The sequence below is a fragment of the Somniosus microcephalus genome, chromosome 10 (genome assembly GCF_052327205.1).
Source record: "Somniosus microcephalus isolate GS21.2 chromosome 10, FLI_Smic_1.0, whole genome shotgun sequence".
Classification (NCBI taxonomy): Eukaryota; Metazoa; Chordata; class Chondrichthyes; order Squaliformes; family Somniosidae; genus Somniosus; species Somniosus microcephalus.
Window position 1 is genome coordinate 62287388 of NC_140996.1, and position 23309 is coordinate 62310696.

The 23309-nt window shown below is 43.9% G+C and overlaps 1 protein-coding gene across 3 annotated transcripts in view; it reads right to left on the reverse strand.

The window, feature by feature from the left end:
• gpr180 (G protein-coupled receptor 180) overlaps positions 1–23309 on the reverse strand; it is a 164006-nt gene that overhangs the window by 93803 nt on the left and 46894 nt on the right. For 2 of the 3 annotated variants that reach the window (XM_085998566.1, XM_085998564.1), the window contains exon 2: positions 15732–15890. The exons of the other annotated variant lie outside the window; for it this stretch is intronic. In XM_085998566.1, the coding sequence (XP_085854692.1) occupies positions 15732–15890 (159 nt within the window). The remainder of the gene's footprint in view (positions 1–15731; positions 15891–23309) is intronic. 3 annotated transcript variants of the gene reach the window in all.

The window sequence follows — 23309 nt, forward strand, 5'->3', positions numbered from 1 at the left end:
TTTAACCTTAAAATTAGAGTTAGGCAGTTCAGGGTTGATGTCGGGAAGCATTTCTTCACACAAAGGGTAGTGGAAATCTAGAACTCTCTCTCCCCAAAACGGAGATAGGTTTTTGTTAGGCAAGGGTAGTAAGGGCTATGAACCAAGACAGGTAAATGGAGTTAAGATAAAGATCAGCCATGATCTAATTGAATGGCAGACAGGCTCAAGGGGTTTACTCTTTTCCGTCTCCGCCGCGTCTGTTCTGACGATGCCACCTTCCATACCAGTGCTTCCGACATGTCTTCCTTTTTCCTCAACCGAGGATTCCCCTCTACTGTGGTTGACACAGCCCTTGACCGTGTCCGTTCCATTTCCCGCACTTCTGCTCTCACCCCTTCCCCTCTCTCCCAGAACCATGATTGGGTTCCCCTTGTCCTCACCTTTCACCCGACCAGCCTCCACATTCAACGGATCATCCTCCAACGTGATCCCACCACCAAACGCATCTTCCCTCCCCTTTCAGCATTCCGAAGGGACCGCTCCCTCCGCGACACCCTGGTCCACTCCTCAATCACCCCCAACAGCCCTTCCCCTTCGCCTGGCACCTTCCCATGCAAGCGCAGGAGATGCAACAAATGCCCTTTTACCTCCTCCCTTCCCACTGTCCAGAGCCCCAAACACCCCTTCCAGATGAAACAGCGATTTACTTGTACTTCTTGCAATCTAGTATACTGTATTCGCTGCTCACGATGCGATCTCCTCTACATTGGGGAGATCAAACGCAGATTGGGCGACCGCTTTGCGAAACACCTCCATTCAGTCCATTAGGGTGACCCTGAGCTTCCAGTCGCCTGTCACTTTAATTCACCGCTTCACTCCCACTCTGATCTCTCTGTCCTCGGCCTATTACATTGTTCCAATGCAGCTCAACATAAGCTTGAGGAACAGCACCTCACCTTTCGATTAGACACTTTACAGCCTTCTGGGCTCAACATTGAGTTCAACAATTTCAAACTATAACCCCTGCCCCCATTTTTCATGCTGTATGATTTTGCCATTCCCATTTGCAACATTTTATCTTTTCTGCCTCTTACAAAAGCACAGTACGCATGTTCCTTCAATTCCTCCCTCCTCTCGCACCCCCCGTCTCTCAGATCATACAGCACAGAAAGAGGCCCTTCGGCCCATCGTGTCTGCGCCGTCCATCAAGCCCTGTCTAATCTAATCCCATTTTCCAGCATTTGGTCCATAGCCTTGTATGCAATGGCATTTCAAGTGCTCATCCAAATGCTTCTTGAATGTTGTGAGGGTTCCTGCCTCTACCACCCTTTCAGGCAGTGAGTTCCAGACTCCAACCACCCTCTGGGTGAAAAAGTTCCTCCTCAAATCCCCTCTAAACCTCCTGCCCCTTACCTTGAATCTATGCCCCCTTGTTATTGACCCCCCTACTAAGGGGAAAAGTTCCTCTTTATCTACCCTATCTATGCCCCTCATCATTTTGTACACCTCAATCAGGTCCCCCCTCAGCCTTCTTTGCTCCAAGGAAAACAACCCCAGCCTGTTTAGTCTTTCTTCATAGCTGAGGTGCTCCATCCCAGGTAACATCCTGGTGAATCTTCTCTGCACCCTCTCCAAAGCAATCACATCCTTCCTATAGTGAGGCGACCAGAACTGCACACAGTACTCCAGCTGTGGCCTTACCAGCGTTTTGTACAGCTCCATCATAACCTCCCTGCTCTTATATTCTATGCCTCGGCTAATGAAGGCAAGTATCCCATATGCCTTTTTAACCACCTTATCTACCTGCTCCGCTGCCTTCAGGGATCTATGTACATGTACACCAAGGTCCCTCTGACCCTCTGTGCTTCCTAGGGCCCTACCACTCATTGTGTATTCCCTTGCCTTATTTGTCCATCCAAAATGCATCACCTCGCACTTTTCAGGGTTAAATTCCATTTGCCACTTTTTCGCCCATCTGACCAACCCGTTTATATCGTCCTGCAGCCGGAGGCTTTCCTCCTCGCAATTTACCACCCCACCAATTTTCGTGTCATCTGCGAACTTACTGATCATACCTTTTACATTCTCATCCAAATCATTTATGTAGATCACAAACAGCAAGGGACCCAGCACCGATCCCTGAGGTACCCCACTGGACACAGGCTTCCAGTCACAAAAGCAACCTTCGACCATCACCCTCTGCCTCCTGCCACTCAGCCAGTTTAGGATCCAACGTGCCAAGGCACCCTGGATCCCATGGGCTCTTACCTTCTTGACCAGTCTCCTATGCGGGACTTTGTCAAAAGCCTTACTGAAGTCCATGTATACCACATCCACAGCATTTCCCTCATCCACACACCTAGTCACCCCCTCGAAAAATTCAATCAGATTGGTCAGACATGATTTACCCTTGACAAAGCTATGCTGACTATCCCCGAATAATCCTTGCCTCTCCAAGTGGAGACTAATTTTGTCCCTCAGAATTTTTTCCAATAATTTCCCTACCACAGATGTTAGGCTCACTGGCCTGTAATTTCCTGGTTTATCCCTGCTACCCTTCTTGAATAATGGTACTACGTTAGCTGTTCTCCAGTCCTCTGGTACATCCCCTGTGGTCAGAGAGGTTCTGAAAATTTGTGTCAGAGCCCCTGCAATCTCCTCCTTTGCCTCACACAGCAGCCTGGGATACATCTCGTCCGGGCCTGGGGATTTATCCACTTTTTGGCCTGCTAAAACCGCTAGTACCTCCTCCCTCTCGATGCTAATATGTTCAAGTATATCACAGTCCCCTTGCCCGATTTCTATGTCTACATAGTCTTCCTCCATAGTGAACACAGATGCAAAAAATTCATTTAAAACCCCGCCTACATCATCTGGCTCTGCACACAGATTGCCACTTTGGTCCCTAATGGACCCTACCCTTTCCCTGGTTATCCTCTTGCCCTTAATATACTTATAAAACATCTTAGGATTTTCCTTTATTTTGCTCGCCAGTGTTATTTCATGGCCCCTCCTCGCTCTCCTAATTTCTTTTTTAAGTATGCCCCTGCACTTTTTATACTCCTCTAGGGCTTCCTCCGTCTTTAGTAACTGCCAAAAGCCCCCCTTTTTTTCCTAATGCATTTTTGTATATCCCTTGTCATCCAAGGTTCCCTTTGCTTGTTGGTACCGCCCTTGACCTTTACGGGAACATGTTGGCGTTGTACTCTCTCTATTTCCCTTCTGAAAGTCTCCCACTGCTTTGATGTGGATTTTCCTATAAGTAGCTGCTCCCAGTCCACTTTGGCCAGATCCTGCCTTATCATATTAAAATCGGCCTTCCCCCAATTTAGAACCCTTATTTCCGGGCCGTCTTTGGCCTAGAAATTGGGTTTTGGCTTAGCAAGGGCTTTAGCGCCGGAAATTAGTGCCGGCGCTGTCCCCTGCGCACGCCAAAAATTCAGTGGCGCCACGCCCAAACGGCTGCCGGCGCTACTGAAGGGTCTTAGCGCCTGGAAAAGGGCGCTAACTGCCGTTTCGCGCCGCAATTCCGGCGCTGCGGCACCCGATGCGGTGCGGCAGGCTGGGGAAGTGCAGGCCTCCTCCTTCCGTTAAGGAGGAGCTGCCTGACCCGGCCGCGGCCCGCGCAAATCTGCTTAAAAATGAGCCCGGCACCTCGGACAAGTGCCGGGCTTGCATCTGTTCCGGGGGGGGGGGGGGGGAAAGAGAAGTCCGGGGAGGGAGCTGCGGGCAGGCGGCCGGCGGGAAAGCGGCCGGCCGCCGCGGGGCCTTTAATGCGCCGGCGCTAACTGCAGTAAGGCACCTCTGACAAAACGCTGGTTGCGGCTGCCACGGGCGAGGCGGCCGCAACTCAATTTCGGAGTTCGGGCTGGTTACCACGGCAACCGGGACGCTGCGCACACCGATGACGTCATCGGTGCCGGCGCAGCGCTACCGGAGCAACGCCGATTTAGGGCCCCAGGGAATTTCACTACTGGCCATAACTCCGGTGCAAGGCCCTCTAGCGCCTCAAATGAGGCGCTAAGGCTACTGAATTTTCAGCCGTTTGTCTTTTTCCATGACCACCTTAAATCTCACCAAATTATGGTCACTGTCACCAAAATGCTCTCCTACTGACACTTCCACCACTTGCCCGGCTACATTCCCTAGAATTAGGTCCAGTACCGCCCCCTCTCTTGTAGGACTTTCTACATGTTGGCTCAAAAAGCTCTCCTGGATGCACTTTAAGAATTCTGCACCCTCTAAGCCTTTCACACTCTGACTATCCCAATTAATATTGGGGAAGTTGAAATCCCCCACTATTATTACCCTATTATTTTCGCACTTCTCTGAGATTTGCCTACATATCTGTTCCTCTATCTCCCCCTGACTGTTTGGGGGCCTATAGTACACTCCCAGCAAAGTGCTTGCCCCCTTTTTGTTTTTAAGTTCTACCCATATGGCCTCATTAGAGGAACCCGCTAATATATCATCCCTCCTTACAGCAGTAATTGACTCCTTAATTAATATTGCAACACCCCCTCCCCTTTTACACCCCCCTCTATCTCGCCTGAAGATTCTATACCCCGGAATATTGAGCTGCCAGTCCTGACCCTCCCTCAACCATGTCTCCGTGATAGCAACAATATCGTACTCCCATGTGTTCAACAACAACTTCAGTTCATCCACCTTATTTGCAAGACTCCTTGCATTAAAATAAATGCCTTCCAGCCTTGCCACATTCCCTTTTGCCTTCACATATTTGCTCTGCCTTCCCAGCGGACTTGTTTTTTCCTCCGTATTTGGCTGTTTAATATCTGTTACATCTCCAGCTTTTTCCAGTTCTGATGAAGGGTCCCAGACCTGAAATGTTAACTCTGTTTCTCTCTCCATGGATGCTGCCTGGCCTGCTGAGTTTTTCCAGTGTTTTCTGTTGTTATTTCAAGGGGTTTACTCCTGTTCCTATGTTCCTAAAAGTGAGACGGACGGAAATGCACTTTTGATATGCCCTATTGTATTACTAGCAGCTCTCCAATGATGGTGTTCACAGTGAGTAAGAGGTTATGCCATTTTAAAAATGTGGATGAACATCTCTAATGAATAATTTGGACCGATGTTTCTAAAACCGTTGTCATGTTTGGGAAAATAGTTAAGTGTTCGTCTTACCCACTGTAGCTGGATAGATAGATAGCGGCCCAGTAATTCCGGGCACAAACATAGAAACATAGAAGATAGGAGCAGGAGTAGGCCATTCGGCCCTTCGAGCCTGCTCCGCCATTCAACGAGATCATGGCTGATCATCCAAAGCCATCCCACCGAAGCATTATCCCCGTAACCCCATAACCCCACGTATTTAATCCCCCCTAACACTAAGGGTCAATTTTTTTTTATCATGGCCAATCAACCTAACCCGCACATCTTTGGACTGTGGGAGGAAACCGGAGCACCCGGAGAAAACCCACGCAAACACGGGGAGAATGTGCAAACTCCACACAGACAGGCACCCGAGGCCGGATTTGAACCCGGGTCCCTGGCGCTGTGAGGCAACAGTGCTAACCACTATGCCACCGTGCTGCACGGTGAGGACAGGGTACTCACGCGTGTGCCTGGAGGAATTGCCGGTTTTCAGCATGCACAGCGCATGCGCTGAAAACCGGCATTTCCTGTCCTCTGACCCAAGGGGTTAAGAGGCTGAACGCGTGCGTGGTATCGGGCAGCGCGTGCGACTTGGATTTCCTCTATTTTTAGAGAGTTGCGCGTGTGTAAAGGCCTCCGGTATTTACGCATTGAAAAACCACACGTAAGTACTTAGTTTTACAGGTAAGTGGTCTGTTATACAACTGAGAATTTTTTTTTCCACAGGTTTGTTATTTTTAAACAATTTACAGTAAGGTAAGTTTAGTTTTAGCCCCGATTTTTTATAATTTTTTTTTTTTCAAATTTTAAAATTATTGTTTAAAATAGTTTTTCAGAGTTCTTTATGGTTCATTTAAGTAGTGCAATGTTTTTTTAAATTTTCTTTCAGGTTTAAGTAGTGTTTTGGGGCCAGGAGTTTTCATGAGTTTGACAGCTCTTACTATCAAACTCATGAATGAACTTTTGCAACCTCCCATTGGTTGCCCTGTGCTCACATGATCCCAGCTGGCTCATCGCGCTAAGTACGCCGCTGGGTCACGCACGCAGGACCTCAAGCGGGCCAGTGAGAGGAAATGCAATGCGGGCCAGAATTAAAATGTCAGCGCACCGGGTAAGTGAACATCGGGGGCTTGCACGCACGGCAAGCTCCCGATCCTAATTTCAGGGCCAGCATAACTACATAAATACTTAAGCAACAACCATAATTTTCAGATTCTCAGTATAAACAAAATAAAGCACAGATGCTATAATCATCCACTTGATGGTGTCTCTCTCTCTCTCTGAAGTAAAATATAATTCCTTGACAAAAGTTTTCCTGTGTAACCTTCCGCCAAAGAAGTTCTAAAATTAATTCTTAAGTTGATTTTCAAATCATTTGGATAAATAAACTCAAATACTGTCATATGCAGTGTGATACAGGAAATGTGACAGCTAAAAAGTGTGACGGACAGGAAGTGTGTGCAGGCGTACCATTTTTATATTATTACTGGTCGATCTCCCATGGCATTGCAGACAGGGAGCCAAAACTATATGCAATCTTCAGATGAAGCAGGGTTAGTGGGTGGAGATAAATGGATCAGAACATGTAGAAGCAAGAGTGGTAACAACTGAGCCAAGTTGAACTTACCAATTAGAAATGGTATCCTTGCATGCTTATATATCAGCCTAGAAAACAAGATTCCCTTTCTTTTTCCAGCTAATGTGTTTCTACGTAAATGCTGTTGGATAGTAAGTGTGTAATGCTGAAGCTTGTCTCAATACATGTTCATGAGATGCGAGATGTTTGCCTATGTAATAATAGCAACTTAATTAAGCAATGATTCTAAAGTGATTTATGATGTCCTGAGAATGCGATGAAGTGCTATATAAATTCAAGTTAGATTGTGAAAGATACGAATCTACTGTTTCACAAAAAGCTATAGTACAGTTCTTGAACAAAGTGCTCAGAATTAGCAGAACTTATAGTATTACAGTATTTACAGTACAGAAACAGGCCATTCAGCCCAACGGGTCTATGCCGATGTTTATGCTCTACACGAGCCTCCTCCCACCTTATTTCATCTCACCCTAACAACATATCCTTCAACTCCTTTCTCCCTCATGTACTTATCTAGTTTCCCCTTAAACGCATTGATGCTATTCACCTCAACTACCTCATGTGGTAGCAAGTTCCACATTCTAACCATTCTGAGTAAGAAGTTTCTCCTGAATTTCTTCTTGGATTTATTAGTGACTTTTGTATTTATGGCCCCTAGTTTTGGACTCCCCACAAGTGTAAACATCTTCTCTACATTTACCCTATCAAACACCTCTCAACCATTTTTTTTTTTTTTAAGAAAGAGCCCCCAACTGTTCCATCTTTCCTGATAGTTATGTCTCAGTTCTGATATCATCCTTGTCAATCTTTTTTTGCACCTTCTCCAGTGCCTCTATCATTTTTATAATATGGAGACCAGAACTGACCACAGTACTCTAACCAAGTGTGGTCTAACCAAGGCTCTATATAAGTTTAATATTGCTTCTCTGCTTTTCATAGTGTCTATGCTGACTCTTTGAAAGAGCAGTCATGCTTAGTCTCACACCTCCACTTTTTGTCTGTAACCCTGTAAGTTCCTCATCTTCAAGTACCTGTCCAGCTCCCTTTTAAAATTATTTATGGCATCAGCTTCCACCACCTTTTCAGGTAGAGCGTTCCAGATCCCGACAACTCAGTGAAAAAATTTCTCCTCATCTCCCCTCTAGATTTTTTGCCCATGATTTTAAAGCTATGACCTCTGGTTATTGACCCACTCGTCAGAGGGAATCGTTTTTCTCTATCTACTTTATCAAAACCTCTCGTCATCTTGAAAACCTCGATGAGGTCACACCTTCTCTGTTCCAAGGAGAACAGTCCTAACTTTTCCAACCTCTCCTCATAACTGAAGTCCCTCATCCCTGGTAACATCCCGGTAAACCTCCTCTGTACCCTTTCTAAGACCATTACATCTTTCCTGAAGTGTGGTGCCCAGAATTCTCAACAATACTCCTGCTGAGGACTAACAAGTAATTTATAAAGTTCTATTTTGATCTCTTTGTTTTTCTATTCTTTGCCTCTATTTATAAACCCAAGTAACCCATATGCTTTTATAACCACCTTATCAACTTGCTCTGCCACCTTTAAGGACTTGTGTATATGGACACCAAGGTCTCTCTACTCATCTACACTTTTGAATTCTATTCCTCTACAAATGAACCCTAGAGCTTAGTTCACATTTTTTATAGCTTTGTTTACCTGCGTTGCTAGTTTTAATGGTTTGTGAATCTGTACTCATAGATCTCTTTGCTCCTCTACCCCATTTAGATTCTTATTTTCCAAGGAGTAGGTGGCCTCCTTAAACTACAATATTGGACAATACTAGTAACACAATTAGCTAGCCAAAGTGTTGAAAGATAATTTCATAGTTGTACTTCAGTACAATTTCATCTTGAAACTGGAATAAAAAAACTAAATTACATATCTGCTGCACAGGATTTATTCCCCAAGATATCTGCGCTCCTCTAATTCTGGCTTCTTGAGCATCCCTGATTTTAATCACTCAACCATTGGAGGCCGTGCCTTCAGCTGCCAAGGCCCTAAGCTCTGGAATTCCCCCCTAAACCTCTCCACCTCTCTTTCCTCCTTTAAGACACTCCTTAAAACCTACCTCTTTGGTCATCTGCCCTAATTTCTCCTTATTTTGTCAAATTTTGTTTTATAACGCTCCTGTGAAGCACCTTGGGATGTTTTATAATGTTAAAGGCGCTATGTAAATACAAGTTGTTGTTGTATTTACCATCCAAAAAGAAACCATAATCACATCACTGCTGCCACACTGCATACAAAACAGAACCTAGATTAGCAAGCATTAGTTTTATTGCAGTGTGCTGTTAGAGATTTTTGACATGGCAAAATTGTAGGGTTTTGTTTTGACACTGCAAAATTGTAGGGTTTTGTTTGTTCAGTGCAAGCAGCATTTGTATGATAATAACTCAATTCATCAGTTCTATATAATTAAGCATCACCTTGATCAATAGCTTTGAAATGCTATTAAATAGGATTCACAATTTCTTGACATCAAAGGCTGATTATCTTTTGCTGCATGAAAATAAATGTTGGCCTTTCATTTTCTGTTGTAACCTTTTAAACAATACCTGTTTCAATCAAGGCTGAAAAGGGGCCTCTTGACAAGGCCAAGTATTATTGTGGCAAAACAAAAGACAACATGGCATGCATATTCTATGTTGGTATAATTAGCCGTTCACGACAGCTCCTGAATAACAGTCATTCAGTGTTCAAAAACTAATTTCACAATCAAAGAGGTGCAAAGGAAATTGAACTTAATACACATTGTCCAAAAACAATGACACAATGAAATTCTGACAACAAATATCAAATAAAGCTCGAGAAAAACTAAACAATTGCATTTGCCTGCAGCTTTCTGAAGTAGATCTGTGTGAATTATAAAAAGGACATTATATATTTATATATTCAAATACTGCTTTTAATTTTGCTCAGAAACAATTACATTTCAAGCATAAATCTTTTAATAAACAAAACATTTTCTCTTTCTCTCCGCTCCTTTTCCATCTTCTCCGGCTTTTGCAATTAGAACTAGGCATATCACAAAGCTTTCTGCTGGGCCACTTTTTTGTAATTTAACAAATAGTGCTATTTTATGAATCATTCCTTAAGCTTACATGTAGTAAAGGGAATTAACACATTTGTACTATATTAAAAAAAATACTCTTATTATTTCAAGCGTACAGCACTAATTCTAAAACAAAATGCAAAATACTGCACTGCAGATGCTGGAAATCTGAAATAAAAACAGAAAATGCTGGAAACACTCTGCCGGTCAGGCAGCATCCATGGAGAAAGAAACAGAATCAACGTTTCAGATCAATGACCTTTCATCAGAACTGGCAGATGTTAGAGCTGAACAGCTTTTCAGCAAGTGCAGAGCCAGGGATAGCACAAAAGGGAGTGGTCTGTGATAGGATGGAGGGCAGAAGTGATTAAATGACAAAAGTGATGATGCAAGGCAAAAGGAGGTGAATCATAGAACACACAGCACAGAAGGAGGCCATTCAGCCCATCGAGTGTGTGCCCTCTCTTTCGAAGAGCAATCCAGTTAGTCCCACACGCAGGCTCTTTCCCCATATCCCTGCAATTTTTTTCTCCTTCAAGTATTTATCCAATTTCCTTTTGAAAGCTACTATTGAATCTGTATCCACCACCCCATCAGGTAGTGCATTTCAAATCCTAACAACTTGTTGCGTAAAAAGGTTTTTCCCTCATGTCGCCTCTGGTTATTTTGCCAATCACCTTAAACCTGTGCCCTCTGGTTATCGACCCTTCAGCCATTGGAAACAGTTTATCTTTATTTATTCTATCTAAACCATCCATGATTTTAAACACCTCTATCAAATCTCCTCTTAGCCTTCTCTGCTCTAAGGAGAACAACCCCAGCTTCTCCAGTCTATTCATGTAACTGTATTCCCTCATCACTGGAACCATTCTAGTAAATCTGTTCTGTACCCTCTCTAAAGCCTTCATGTCCTTCCTAAAGAGTGGTGCCCAGAATTGAACACAATACTCCAGCTGGAGATGAACTAGCGTTTTATATGGGTTTAGTGTAACTTCCTGGCTTTTGTACTCTATGCTTCTATTTATAAAGCCCAGGATCCCATATGCTTTGACAATGAGACAAGTATGAAACACAAGTTGGGTCTGGGGGAGGTGTAAATGGTTACCGCAGAATAGCAGAGGAGGAGGGAATCATTAAAAATCTGTCAAAGAGAAGGTTCCCGTGGCGCAGGACTGTGGCGCAAGGAAGGCAGGTAGACCTCAAGAGTGTGAACCACCCCACCGGCCGTGTAGCAATTGGGGTTCCTCATCGCAAGTACCAGCCCAGAACTCCTCCACTTCCAGTGGCTCTGGTGTAGCAGCACATGCAGTCTGAGAGAAAATGGAAGTGCTGGTTAAGATCTAAAGTTGTCAAACTCAATGTTAAGGCCGGAAGGCTGTAAAGTGCCTAGTAAAAAGATGAGGTGCTGTTCCTTGAGCTTGCATTGCAATTCATTGGAACAGTGTAGGAGGCCAAGGACAGAGAGGTCAGAGTGGGAGTGGGATGGATAATTAAAGTGGCAAGTGACTGGAAGCTCAGGGTCACGCTTGCGGACTGAATGGAGATATTCAGCAAAGCGATCACCCAATCTGCATTTGCTCTCCTCAATGTAGGGGAGACCACATCACGAGTGGCGAATACAGTATCCCAAGTTATAAATATAAGTAAATCACTCTTTCACCCGGAAGTAGTGTTTGGAATCCTGGACGGTCGAAAGGGAGGAGGTGAAAGGGCAAAGGTTGCATCTCCTGCATGGGGAGTTGCCGGGAGAAGTGGAGCAGGTGTTGGGGGTGTAGGAAGAGTGGACCAGGGTGTCATGGAGGGAACGGTTCTTTCATAATGCTGAAAGAAGAGGGGAGGGAAAATGTGTTTGGTGGTGGCATCACACTGGAGAATGATGCATGGAACGCAAAGGCTAGTGGGGTGGAATGTGAGGACAAGGGGGACCCTTCCATGGTTCTGGGAGGGAGAAGAGGTGAGGGTGGAAGTTTGGGAAATGGTCGAGGGCCCCGCCAATCCTAATTATAGTACTAATTCTAGTTTGTCTGACTTTTGAACTAGAATTATGAACAATAATGACAAAAGTCTCTTCATACAATAAATGTTGAAACAGAAAAGCTGAAGAAAGCAGTTAAATGTCAAGAGACATTCATTTATGCAAGAGTATTGCCTGCAGATCTTCTTCTGCCCTCAGACTTAATCCTTATTGTGACTCAATTTTCACAATACCCCTGACAAAACTGGTTGACCTCGGTGTTTGGATTCTACATCCCACCAAACTATAACAATGATTATATTTAATAAACCCTTTGTTGCATCAAAACTTACAATAAGCAGTTTGCTGCTTCTTGGAAATACTAATATTTCTTTCAAAAAAGTAAGAAATATCAGTGCTTTTCCAGTTTTGACACAAATGCACCAGCAAACAAGGGGTAGTGTAAAATTTCCCATAATCTGCGCCAATAATCTGTCTTAACCACAAACAGAAAAAGCTGGAGGCATGTCACTCAACCTCAAAGAAGCACCCCACGTCTACCTGTATTTCTCCATACATGTAATTTGGCCAAGAGGCATTTACACAGCACCTTACTGGTCTGAGACCAGTAGCTGCAATTTGAGTTTCATCTAGATAGTACTGATTTACGGTGGCATAGTGGTTAGCACTGTTGCCTCACAGCACCAGGGACCCGGGTTCGAATCCAGCCTTGGGCGACTGTCTGTGTGGAGTTTGCACATTCTCCCCGTGTTTGCGTGGGTTTCCTCCGGGTGCTCCGGTTTCCTCCCACAGTCCAAAGATGTGCGGGTTAGGTTGATTGGCTATGATAAATTGACCCTTAGTGTTAGGGGGATTAAATATGTGGGGTTACGGGGATAGGGTGGGATATGTGTTGGTGTAGGGGTTACGGGGATCGGGTGGGATATGTGTCGGTGCAGGCTCAATGGGCCGAAATGGCCTCTATCTGCACTGTGGGGTTTCTGTGATTCTGTGATTACTTAAGTTTATTACACAGAAGTGCAGAGCTCTCTCCTAGGCAGTATGATTATTCACATATCCCCAGAGCACTTTTTATACCAAGTTTAACATCGCACTGGATTTATACTCCATGTGGTGTCAAACTCTGTTCTTCAGAGAGTTTACTCAATTTTGCTCTGGACTCAGGTTGAATCTTGACTGCAGATTCACAATTTTTTTAATATTCGTTCCTGGGATGTGGACGTCGCTGGCAGGGTCAGCATTTATTGCCCATCCCTAATTGCCCTCGAGAAGGTGGTGATGAGATGCCTTCTTGAATCGCTGCAGTCCGTGTAGTGAAGGCACTCTCAGTGCTGTTAGGGAGGGAGTTCCAGGATTTTGACCCAGTGACGATGAAGGAACAGCGATATATTTCCAAGTCAGGATGGTGTGTAACTTGGAGAGGAACTTGCAGGTGATGGTGTTCCCATGCGACTGCTGCCCTTGTCCTTCTAGATGGAAGAGGTCGCAGGTTTGGGAAGTGCTGCCGAAGAAGCCTTGGCGAGCTGTTGCAGTGCATCTTGTAGATGGTACACAAGGCAGCCACGGTACGCCGGTGGTGGAGGGAGTAACTGTTTAAGGTGATGGATGGGTTTCCAATCAAGCAGGCAGCTTTGTCCTGGATGATGTCGAGCTTCTTGAGTGTTGTATGAGCTGCACTCATCCAGGCAACTGGACAGTATTCCATCACACTCCTGACTTGTGCCTTGTAGATGGTGGAAAGACTTTGGGGAGTCAGGAGGTGAGAGACACTCGCCACAGAATGCCCAGCCTCTGACCCGCTCTTGTTGCCACAGTATTTATGTGGTTGGTCCAGTTAAGTTTCTGGTCAATGGTAACCCCCAGGATGTTAATGGTGGGGAATTCGGCGGTGGTAATGCCGTTGAATGTCAAGGAACAGTGGTTAGACTCTCGCTTGTTAGAGATAGTCATTGCCTGGTGTGCCGCGAATGTTACCTGCCACTTATCAGCCCAAGCCTGAATGTCGTCCAGGTCTTTCTGCACGCGGGCATGGACTGCTTCATTATCTGAGGAGTTGCAAATGGAACTGAACACTGCAATCATCAGTGAACATTCCCACTTCTGACCTTATGATGGAGGGAAGTTCATTGATGAAGCAGCTGAAGATGGTTGGATCTAGGACACTGCCCCGAGGAACTCCTGCAGCAATGTCCTAGCGCGGAGATGATTGACCTCCAACAACCACAACCATCTTCCTTTGTGCTATGTATGACTCCAGCCAGTGGAGAGTTTTCTCCGATCCCCATTGACTTCAATTTTACTAGGGCTCCTTGATGCCACTCTTGGTCAAATGCTGTCTTGATGTCAAGGGCAGTCACTCTCACCTCACCTCTGGAATTCAGTTCTTTTGTCCATGTTTGGACCAAGGCTGTAATGAGGTCTGGAGCCGAGTGGTACTGGCGGAACCCAAACTGAGCATTGGTGAGCAGGTTATTGGTGAGTAAGTGCCGCTTGATAGTACGGTCGATGACACCTTCCATCACTTTGCTGATGATTGAGAGTAGACTGATGGGGCGGTAATTGGCCAGATTGGATTTGTCCTGCTGTTTGTGGACAGGACATACCTGTCCATTGTTGCTGTTAGCTACTGTATGAAGTAGAAATGGGTCTGCAATGTAAATGTTCGTAGGTTCACCCTAAAAAGTATATTTTAAATACGGAGATAGATAAGAATATTATTTTAATGAAAATTTAAGTCATTGGTCCTCATTTCTACCACTTTATAGCAACACACAAGTGGTGAATAATCATAAGTGATTCGTAGATTTTCTAAAATGAAAATTGATATACACTGAGCTGTTTCAAACATCCTTTGGGCTCTTTCAGTTTTATTTTCTATTGTGGCCTTTTTAACGAGGAAGAAATAGGCTCATTATTTATAGGGTGCCATATATGGCATCTTAATCCAATGCAGCATCGTGAGAGGAATGGAAAATTCATGTAAATGAAGTGATTAGCGTTTACACCCTAGTACAAAACAGTACTTCACACTGCTGAATAAAATAATTTTTTCCAAGGTATTGGAACAAAAAATAATGGGTTTTCTCATTACTGCAGTAACTGTAGGATTAAAAACTTTCTATATTGTCTTCTTACTATTCAACATTTTGAGTGATATTTTCTCAGTATACCTGCTTTGCAACTACTTTTATAGCCTCCTCTGCCCCCTCTCGTTTGTTTACTTTCTCTTCTGACGATACCAATTCATACTGGGGACCAGCAAGCCTCCAGTGACTATTCCTCATGTGAGTCTCGACAGTAAGCGTTGGCAGACTATTTAACCATGGAAGAGGTTACAGTAAAGCCCAAGTATATTTGGGCCAAATATCCACAGGTGTGCTTTCTAACAGTAGTAATTGGACAGCAATCAAGATGGTAACTTGTCCCCTCCCTAGTCCAAAGTGGTGGGGACCAATTATAGAAGCAGCCCACAACTCGACAAACTCAGTATATAGATCAGGGCCGGAACTTGGGACTTTCCATTCCAAATGGCTCAGTATCATAACATGCACTTTCCAACTGAAATATCAGGACAGCCATCATTTACTAATGGAACATTAACTGCCACACAGATCATTATTTCAAATCTTTCAATATCCAAATATTATGAATTAATTTGCTAGCAAAGTGGTATGATTGGCTGGTCTGCAAAACCATTACTTTTAGAAAGGGTTAGATTACAAAAAAACACATTGGTTCTGGTGATTTTTCTGATCATACCTATTCTTTTTGAATTGCTTGTTTTATCTTACTTCAAGCTATGCTTATTTTTTAACTGCACACATTTTTACAGAAGATTTCATATTGCAGTCCAGTCGCAGTTAAATGGTTAATTGTCCATCTCCTGTCAAGTAAAGCACTCAATAGAATGATAAATTGACACCAGAAATGGCTATACATATGAAACAAAGGTTATCTGAAATCTTAACATACATGTTTATGAGGTCACATACTTGTCAGTTGGGCTTCAGAGAACTTCAGTAAACAGTTGACTTCTTCGGTTTTCTCCTGTAGCTTCACCCAGTCCTGCTCATGGAAGAGGTAAAGCTTGGCATCTTTGTCAGCAGCCACTGTTTCGTTGCCTACTTGACAACTTAGTAAAGCATTCACACCTAAAGATTAAACATGTATTTATACTGTAAAGACTTGAAATAAACAAATGTCCACATAAGCACTCAGAGATTGTGCACCTTTGTAACAGTTTTAGTTAGCAACAAGAAACAGAATGGGCCATAATTTGCTGCAAGTGTGAGTTAGGCTTGCCCTTGCACGTTTAAGTTTAAAAATTTTTGGGGCCAAGTTGCTAAAAGTGCAAGCTGATAACGTCATAGGGTTCTAAAAGAGGTGGCTGCAGAGATAGTGGATGCATTGGTTGTGATCTTCCAAAATTCTAGATTCTGGAGAGGTCCCAGTGGATTGGAAGGTAGCAATTGTAACCCTGCTATTCAAGAAAGGAAGGAGAGAGAAAACAGGGAACTGCAGACCAGTTAGCCCAACATCAGTCGTCAGGAAACAGCTGGAATCCATTATTAAGGAAGTGGTAACAGGGCACTTAGAAAATCATAATATGATTAGGTAGAGTCAACATGGTTTTATGAAAGGGAAATCATGTTTGACAAATTTGTTAACAGTTTTTTGAGGATGTAACTAGCAGGGTAGATAAAGGGGAACCAATGGATGTGGTATATTTGGATTTCCAAAAGGCATTCGATAAGGTACCATATAAAAAAGGTTGTTATGCAAGATAAGGGCTCATTGGGTTGGGGGGTTATGTATTAGCATGGATACAGGATTGGTTAACAGACAGAAAACAAAGAGCAGGGATAAACGGGTCATTTTCAGGTTGGCAGGCTGTAACTTGTGGGGTGCCACAAGGATCAGTGCTTGGGACTCAGCTATTTACAATCTGTGATTCTGTGATATTAACTTAGAATGCCGTTGAATGTCAAGGGGTGGTGGTTAGACTCTCGCTTGTTGGAGATAGTCATTGTCTGGCACTTCTGTGGCGCGAATGTTACCTGCCACTTATCAGCCCAAGCCTAAACGTTATCCAGATCTTGTTGCATGCGGGCATGGACTGCTTCATTAGCTGAGGAGTTGTGAATGGCATTGAACGCTGTGCAGTCATCAGTGAACATCCCCATTTCTGACCTTATGTTGGAGGGAAGGTCATTGATGAAACAGCTGAAGATGGTTGGGCCTAGGACACTGCCCTGAGGGACAGTGGGTAATTGGGTATGGCTAAAGTATCACCGTGCGCTACCCAATTCTAACAGATGCGAACTTCCGGTTTAGCGCTCCAGGAGGGAAGCAAAGCTCTAAATCAAGCGTTACCACTTCCCTTGGAGCACTAAACCAGGCAAGAAGGGCAGTAGCAGCAGAGCGCTGCACAATGTCCAGTGCAGTGCTGCTGGAATCAGAGGCTCCTTCCCTCTCTTAAAGGGAAGGGCCATTGCTGCAGGCTCTGCAAGAACACAAATCCCCTGATCGCCGATGGCACCTCCGAACGCGCTGATGAGCCCCACGCCCTCTAAGAGCGCAGGGCTGATCAATCGCGGCACCTGAAAAACAGAAAAAAATGCACAGAGACTTGATGAAACATTTTTCGCCTACCTCAACGGCAATCCCTTTAACTACCGCTCTCCAAGCAGCCATCCAGTGACAATGCCTCCTGCAGCTGCCGGTGTTGACGCCCGGCAATGCTGCAGGGAGCGGAAGCCAGGTTCGCATCAGGCAGTACCGTGGCGCTGCGCACCGGATGACGTCACTATCTCTGGGGCGCAGGAGATCGTGGCATTCGGGTTTACTGCCACCGCTAACCTGCAGGGGAAGTTCGCGGGCGTTGGTGCTCTTGCCGCGTCTGGTCGCAAAGCCGGTAGCGCCCCGTTATCACCCCCCCAGAAGTGCCAATGGGAGGCGCAAACCAGGGGAAGTTCTAGTACAAAAGAGTCTGAGGGGGATTGATAGGATAAATGATGAGACTGCTTCCCCTGGCTGGAAAGTCTATAACTAGGGGCATAATCTCAGGATAAGGGGTCAGCCCATAGGAGGAATTTCTTCACTCAGAGGGGTGTGAATCTTTGGAATTCTCTACCCCAAAGGGCAGTGGATGCTCAGTCGTTGAGTATATTCAAGGCAGAGATAGATAGATTTTTGGACTCATGGGGAATCAAGGGATTATGGGGATCGGGCAGGAATAGGGACTCGAGGTTGAAGATCAGCCATGATTTTATTGAATGGAGAAGCAGGCTCGAGGGGCCGTATGGCCTACTCCTGCTCCCAATTCTTATGTCACAGCAAGAGAAACTAGGCATCTGGAACCTGAGTGAACAGGGAACAGAGCAAGAACAGAGAAGGGAGTATAAATTAAGAGTGGGTGAATTCATTACCAGATCAATATAGAAAGAGAAATAAAGAGGGGAAAGAAAGATTGGATTAAGAGAAAGAGAGAGGAAAGAGACAGAAAGGAAAAGTTAAAAAAAAAATCTCCAACAACAATTAAAACCTGAAGGAATAAGACTCCACACTTGTAACAGTTAATTTTCAGTGCTAGAGGGGTTGGCTGACAGTAATTAACACTTATGAATTTTAAAAGGGTATTTAGATTGAAATGGACAAGGCTTATCTTTTTGTGGCAAGTTTAGTTTGTATCTACCGTGCAAATACAGCAACTTCAGCCATTCAATACATTTCAATGGTGAGCCAGACAGCGAAATGCCACTCTTGTGAAGCCAACGGCGGAGCAGCGCAACTCGGGCAGCAACTTTTGGATATTTGAGTTTAACCACGCATCTGCCTGAAGCTGCTGTACCATTTGCACATAAAGAACGGCGAGCGCCATTAGCCTCACCGTAATTTTGACAGCAAATTATGGCCCATTGAAAATACTGAGATGATATAGTTAATCGTGTGAGGTTACTTTTGGTGAGGAAGTCTCAAACAATACACTAGAAAATGTAATTTTTTAACTCATTCTCAGGATGTGGTTCGTCGCTGGCAAGACTGGCATTTATTGCCCTTTCCTAGTTGCAAGAAGGTGGTGATGGGCCTTCTTCTTGAACTGCTGCATGTATCAATTTGATACAGCAGAGTGGCTTGATATGCCACTGCAGAAGGCAGTTAAGCGAACCACGTTGGTGTGGGACTGGAGTCACATATAGGCCAGACGGGTAAGGACAGCAGGTAAAAAGGACATTAAAGTTACAGTTACTAAAAGGACATTAGTGAATCAATTTAGTTTTAATGACAATCCGGCAGCTTCATGGTCAATATTACGGATACCAGCTTTTATTTCCAGATTTTTAAAAAACTGAATTAAATTTCTCAAACTGCTATGCTTTTATTTGCTCTGTATTACTAGTCCAGTAACCTAACCACTACACTTTGCAATTTAGAATTGTGCAAATTACTTTTTAAAAGTATTCTATCATCTGCAAAAAGGTCTGATGTGAAAAGTAAAATGCTACCTTTCTAAAGGGACCTTCAGGGTATCCTTTATAAACATGCATGAGACATGGGTCCGGAATTTGCGGTCAGTGCCAAAGTGACGGCAATCGCCGCAGACCACGAAGAAAGCTGCCGACAAAGATCTCGCGATCTCGGTGGCAAAAACTTCAGGTTGCTCGACGATAAATTGATTGTAGTGCGGTCAATAGGGTATCCCCAGCGTCATGCAGTAGTGATGTCATCAAGTTGTCTAAGCAGCCAATCACACTGAAGAATTCTCAGACAGAAAACCAGGAAATAAAAAGCACTGATTCAATTCACTTGAGAGCAAAATAAAGATTACACATAAGGTAGAAGCTGAAATATCATCAACAAACTTAAAAAAAAATTGTTTTAAATTATTTTACAAATCTAGTAATTTTCTATCATAATGGAGAAATTTGACATTCCACAAAACATAACATTTGTTTTCAAGGGCCAGAACAGTTGTTCAGCGGTCAATACGCCGTTTAAAACCCCAGTTGCACCTATTCCAACAAAGCTTAATTTTTAATGGTGCAATCAGATCGGAAAAGCTAAGTTTTCATCAGTTCAACTGATTTCACTGTTTGTATGGAGAGTTCTACAGCGCAGCCCGTGGCGAAGCAGGGAATGACTAACCGCAACTTCAGGATTTCCACGTTTATCTGCGCATGTGCTAAATGCTGAAGTTACGGTGAGTTTCAGAGGGATAACGACAGTGAACGCTGGATTTAAATGATCTCATTCCACTATTCAAAGAGCTGGGGAGTTCTCCCAACATCCTGACTAACATTTATCCCTCAACCAACACCACCAAGAACCGATTAACTGATCATTTATCTCATTGCTGTTTGTGGGACAATGCGGTGCACAAATTGACTGCCACATTTGCCTAAAAAACTAGTCAGCACACTTATAAAGTAATTAATTGGCTACGAAGCTATTTGGGACATCATGAGGAGATGAAAGGAACTATATAAATACAAGTTCTTTCTTGCTCAGGAGAAGATAGTTTAGATAGACATTAGATGAAATTTAATGCAGAAAATTGAGAGAGAATACATTTGGGAGAGGAAGAATGAAGAGAGAAAATATTGTAAAATTTTACAAGCAGTGGAGGAGCAGAGAGACTTAGGGATTCAGATACATAAATTTCTTTAAATGGGATGACTCGTTGAATTAAAAAAAAATGAAAATGGGATCACAGGTTAATAGGGGCCTATGGCACAAAGGTAAAGAGGTAATGCTAAACCATTATAAGTAATTTGTTAGGTTGCAGTTAATATATTACATTCAGTTTTTGAAATATTACTTCAGGAAGGCTGGTTAAGCCAGGGAGGGGATGCACTAGGTCACTAGGACAAGAGGCTTTAGTTTTGAGGAGACACTAAAGAGACTGAATACTTTTCATTAGAACAGATCTGATGGAAGTATCCAAATTATAAAAAGGGACTTCACAAGGTAAATAGGGAAAAACTATTTGGTCAGTAAGTTGGTAAATAGAGGGAATAAATTTATCTCACCAAAAGAACAAAAGGAGAGGATAAGAACATGTAGGTTTTTTTTAAAAAAAGGGTTGTTAGGACATGACCAGCCCTACCACAACCTGTGGTGAAAGCAGCATCCAGAATAGCTTTTCAAAAGGGAAGAGAATAAATATTTGAAACAGAAAAAAGTATGGGGAAAGGGCAGGGGAATGAATGAAACTAAATGGATAGCTCTTTCAGAGAGCCAGCACAGGTATGATGGGCAGAATTACCTCCTTTTGTACTGTACAATTCTATGATTCAACGTCATCAATGCAAAAATCTATACTTAGTCAACAAAGCTGAAATGGAAGAGTCTGGAAAAAAATGTTCTTGCCTGTATACTACTATTTTGCTTACTATCTTAAGAATTGATAATTGTGAATGAATGGGCGGGCCTAAAACTAAAGTGGGCCTTTTCTTTGTTTATGTACCAAGTCAAGCAGAAACTTCTGGCACAAAAAAGTTAGTTTGAAAAAAAAAACATCGGTGTTCAGCTAAGCCAGATTTTCCCATAAGAGAGCCAATTGCCTTCTCAAATTGCGGCAATCAGGCACCATTTCTGTGAATCAGATATTTTAAATCTACAGAAATTGCTAATTAAGCTGAAATTATCAGCAGGTGTTCACACTACTATATAGTTATTTCCAATACATATGCTTTAGGCTGGCTTTACTCTGAGGTACAGCCTATATCACCCACCTCTCAGTACCTGGAATTGCTGCTGTATTGGATGCCAAATAATAACATGAAAAAATATTGCAACTCGCCTTTGTGGGCAAGTGCAGCACCTAGTGTGATACGGAACTATATAGACCAGGGAGATTGGAGGTTTGAATCATTATCAGTGCTGAATTACTTGATTTAAAGCAGGCAAGAGATAGTGGTGCTAGAATTTGGCCATGGGTCCCCTTAATTAGGCTGGGGCTGGGGCAAATCATCTAGTGTTCTCACTCCTGAATGCTGTCTAGTGAGATCTGCAGGAACATGTTCCTCTGGTCACTGGGAGAGGATAAAATCAGCTTCATCTGTGATGTCCTTCCTCCCATGTTCGAATAGCTTATTAATATTCAGTGTCCAGCATCACACATGAAGAATAGCATTGGAGAGTTCCAAGCAACTATGGAACTATACCCCAGAATGAGTCAGCACCTTCAAGAAAGGAATGGAAGAAAACTCCAAAAAAAAAATAGAAAAAGACCATTTAACCCATCAAGCTTATTTCTCCTACAGACCTTGTGTAAGATAACTTTGTCGCGTACACCTATAGACATAGGTTTAGGATTTGATTTAATCTTGCATGATTAAAGTTTTGGTTTCTTTTTACTGAATGAAATAGTTAAAGTTGTTCATTCCCAAGATGCTTTAGAATGTGATGTGCCAAGGAGCTGTTTTAGCTAGCATTACTTTTTCAATTGTTTGTTGAAACACAGGATGTAAGATTTGAGACTTGTTTTGTGGCCACTTAAGAGTTATCCATGGTATGGAACAACAGATAACAGGCTATATGTGGCATCTGTTGTTTTTGAAGGAAATATATCCTTTTGAGGAGTCTTGTTCAGTAACACCTGCCATTGATGATTGATTGTTCTTGACATAATGGGGTTTTCACGAAACAAAGATTCCAAGCTTTTCTGTACAACTTGTAGAGAAAATCAGCAGTGGAAAGAGCAACAGGGAGTTCTCTACCCAGAGAAAGATCACACGCTTGTACGTTTTATTTCTTTGTATCTCTAATGTTTAAAGATATTGGGCCCGATTTTCTGGATTGTGTGGGAAATGGTCAGATTCCCCAAATGTGGGGTTCTGACCCACAAAAGTCAGCCAGCTGCATGCAATTTTCCCTCAAGTGGCCAATTAATTTCCAGCATGTGGGCAGCCTTGCTAATTGTCCATTTCTAGTCAGAAAGCCCCACAGTATGATGTCATCATTCATGGTGCTTTCAAGGTCCATAGCAAGCACTGCATCCTCTGAAGGCTTCCAAACGAACCCCACAGGATGGCAGAGGAGCCTGCAGCAGCTGTGGCCAGTGCCAGACCCCAAGCTGCCTCCAAATTTGACGAAGCTTCACTGCAGGCATTATTGGATGGGGGTTAGGGCCCACAGGGAGGTCCTCTTCCTTAGGTCAGGCAGGAAGAGGCCTCCCACTGAGACCAAGGCTGCATGTGTCAGCAGATGTCAACTCGAATGTGCATGTAACCTTGGCATCACATCTCTGACTCCGTCCTCTACTCCCCCACAGGACCATCCAAAGCCCCCGTCCCCACTGGAGGAGGAAGAGGCTGTGCAGCCAGACTCCTCAGAGGAAGCTCCAACCTCTGAGGGTGCAGCGTCAGCAGAAGTAAGTGCACCCAGCACCAGCACAGACACTCACACCTCGGGGGGACCTTCGGGACAAGTGAGCCTCAGCAGATTCTGGAGACAGGGACAGCAGTGGAGAGTCCTTGTCGGAGGGCGCAGGACTCTGCCAGCTCAGCTCCGCTGTGCTGCATGTCGACCCTCTGCCTCTGGGTCCATCCGCAAGAGAAGAGGTGATG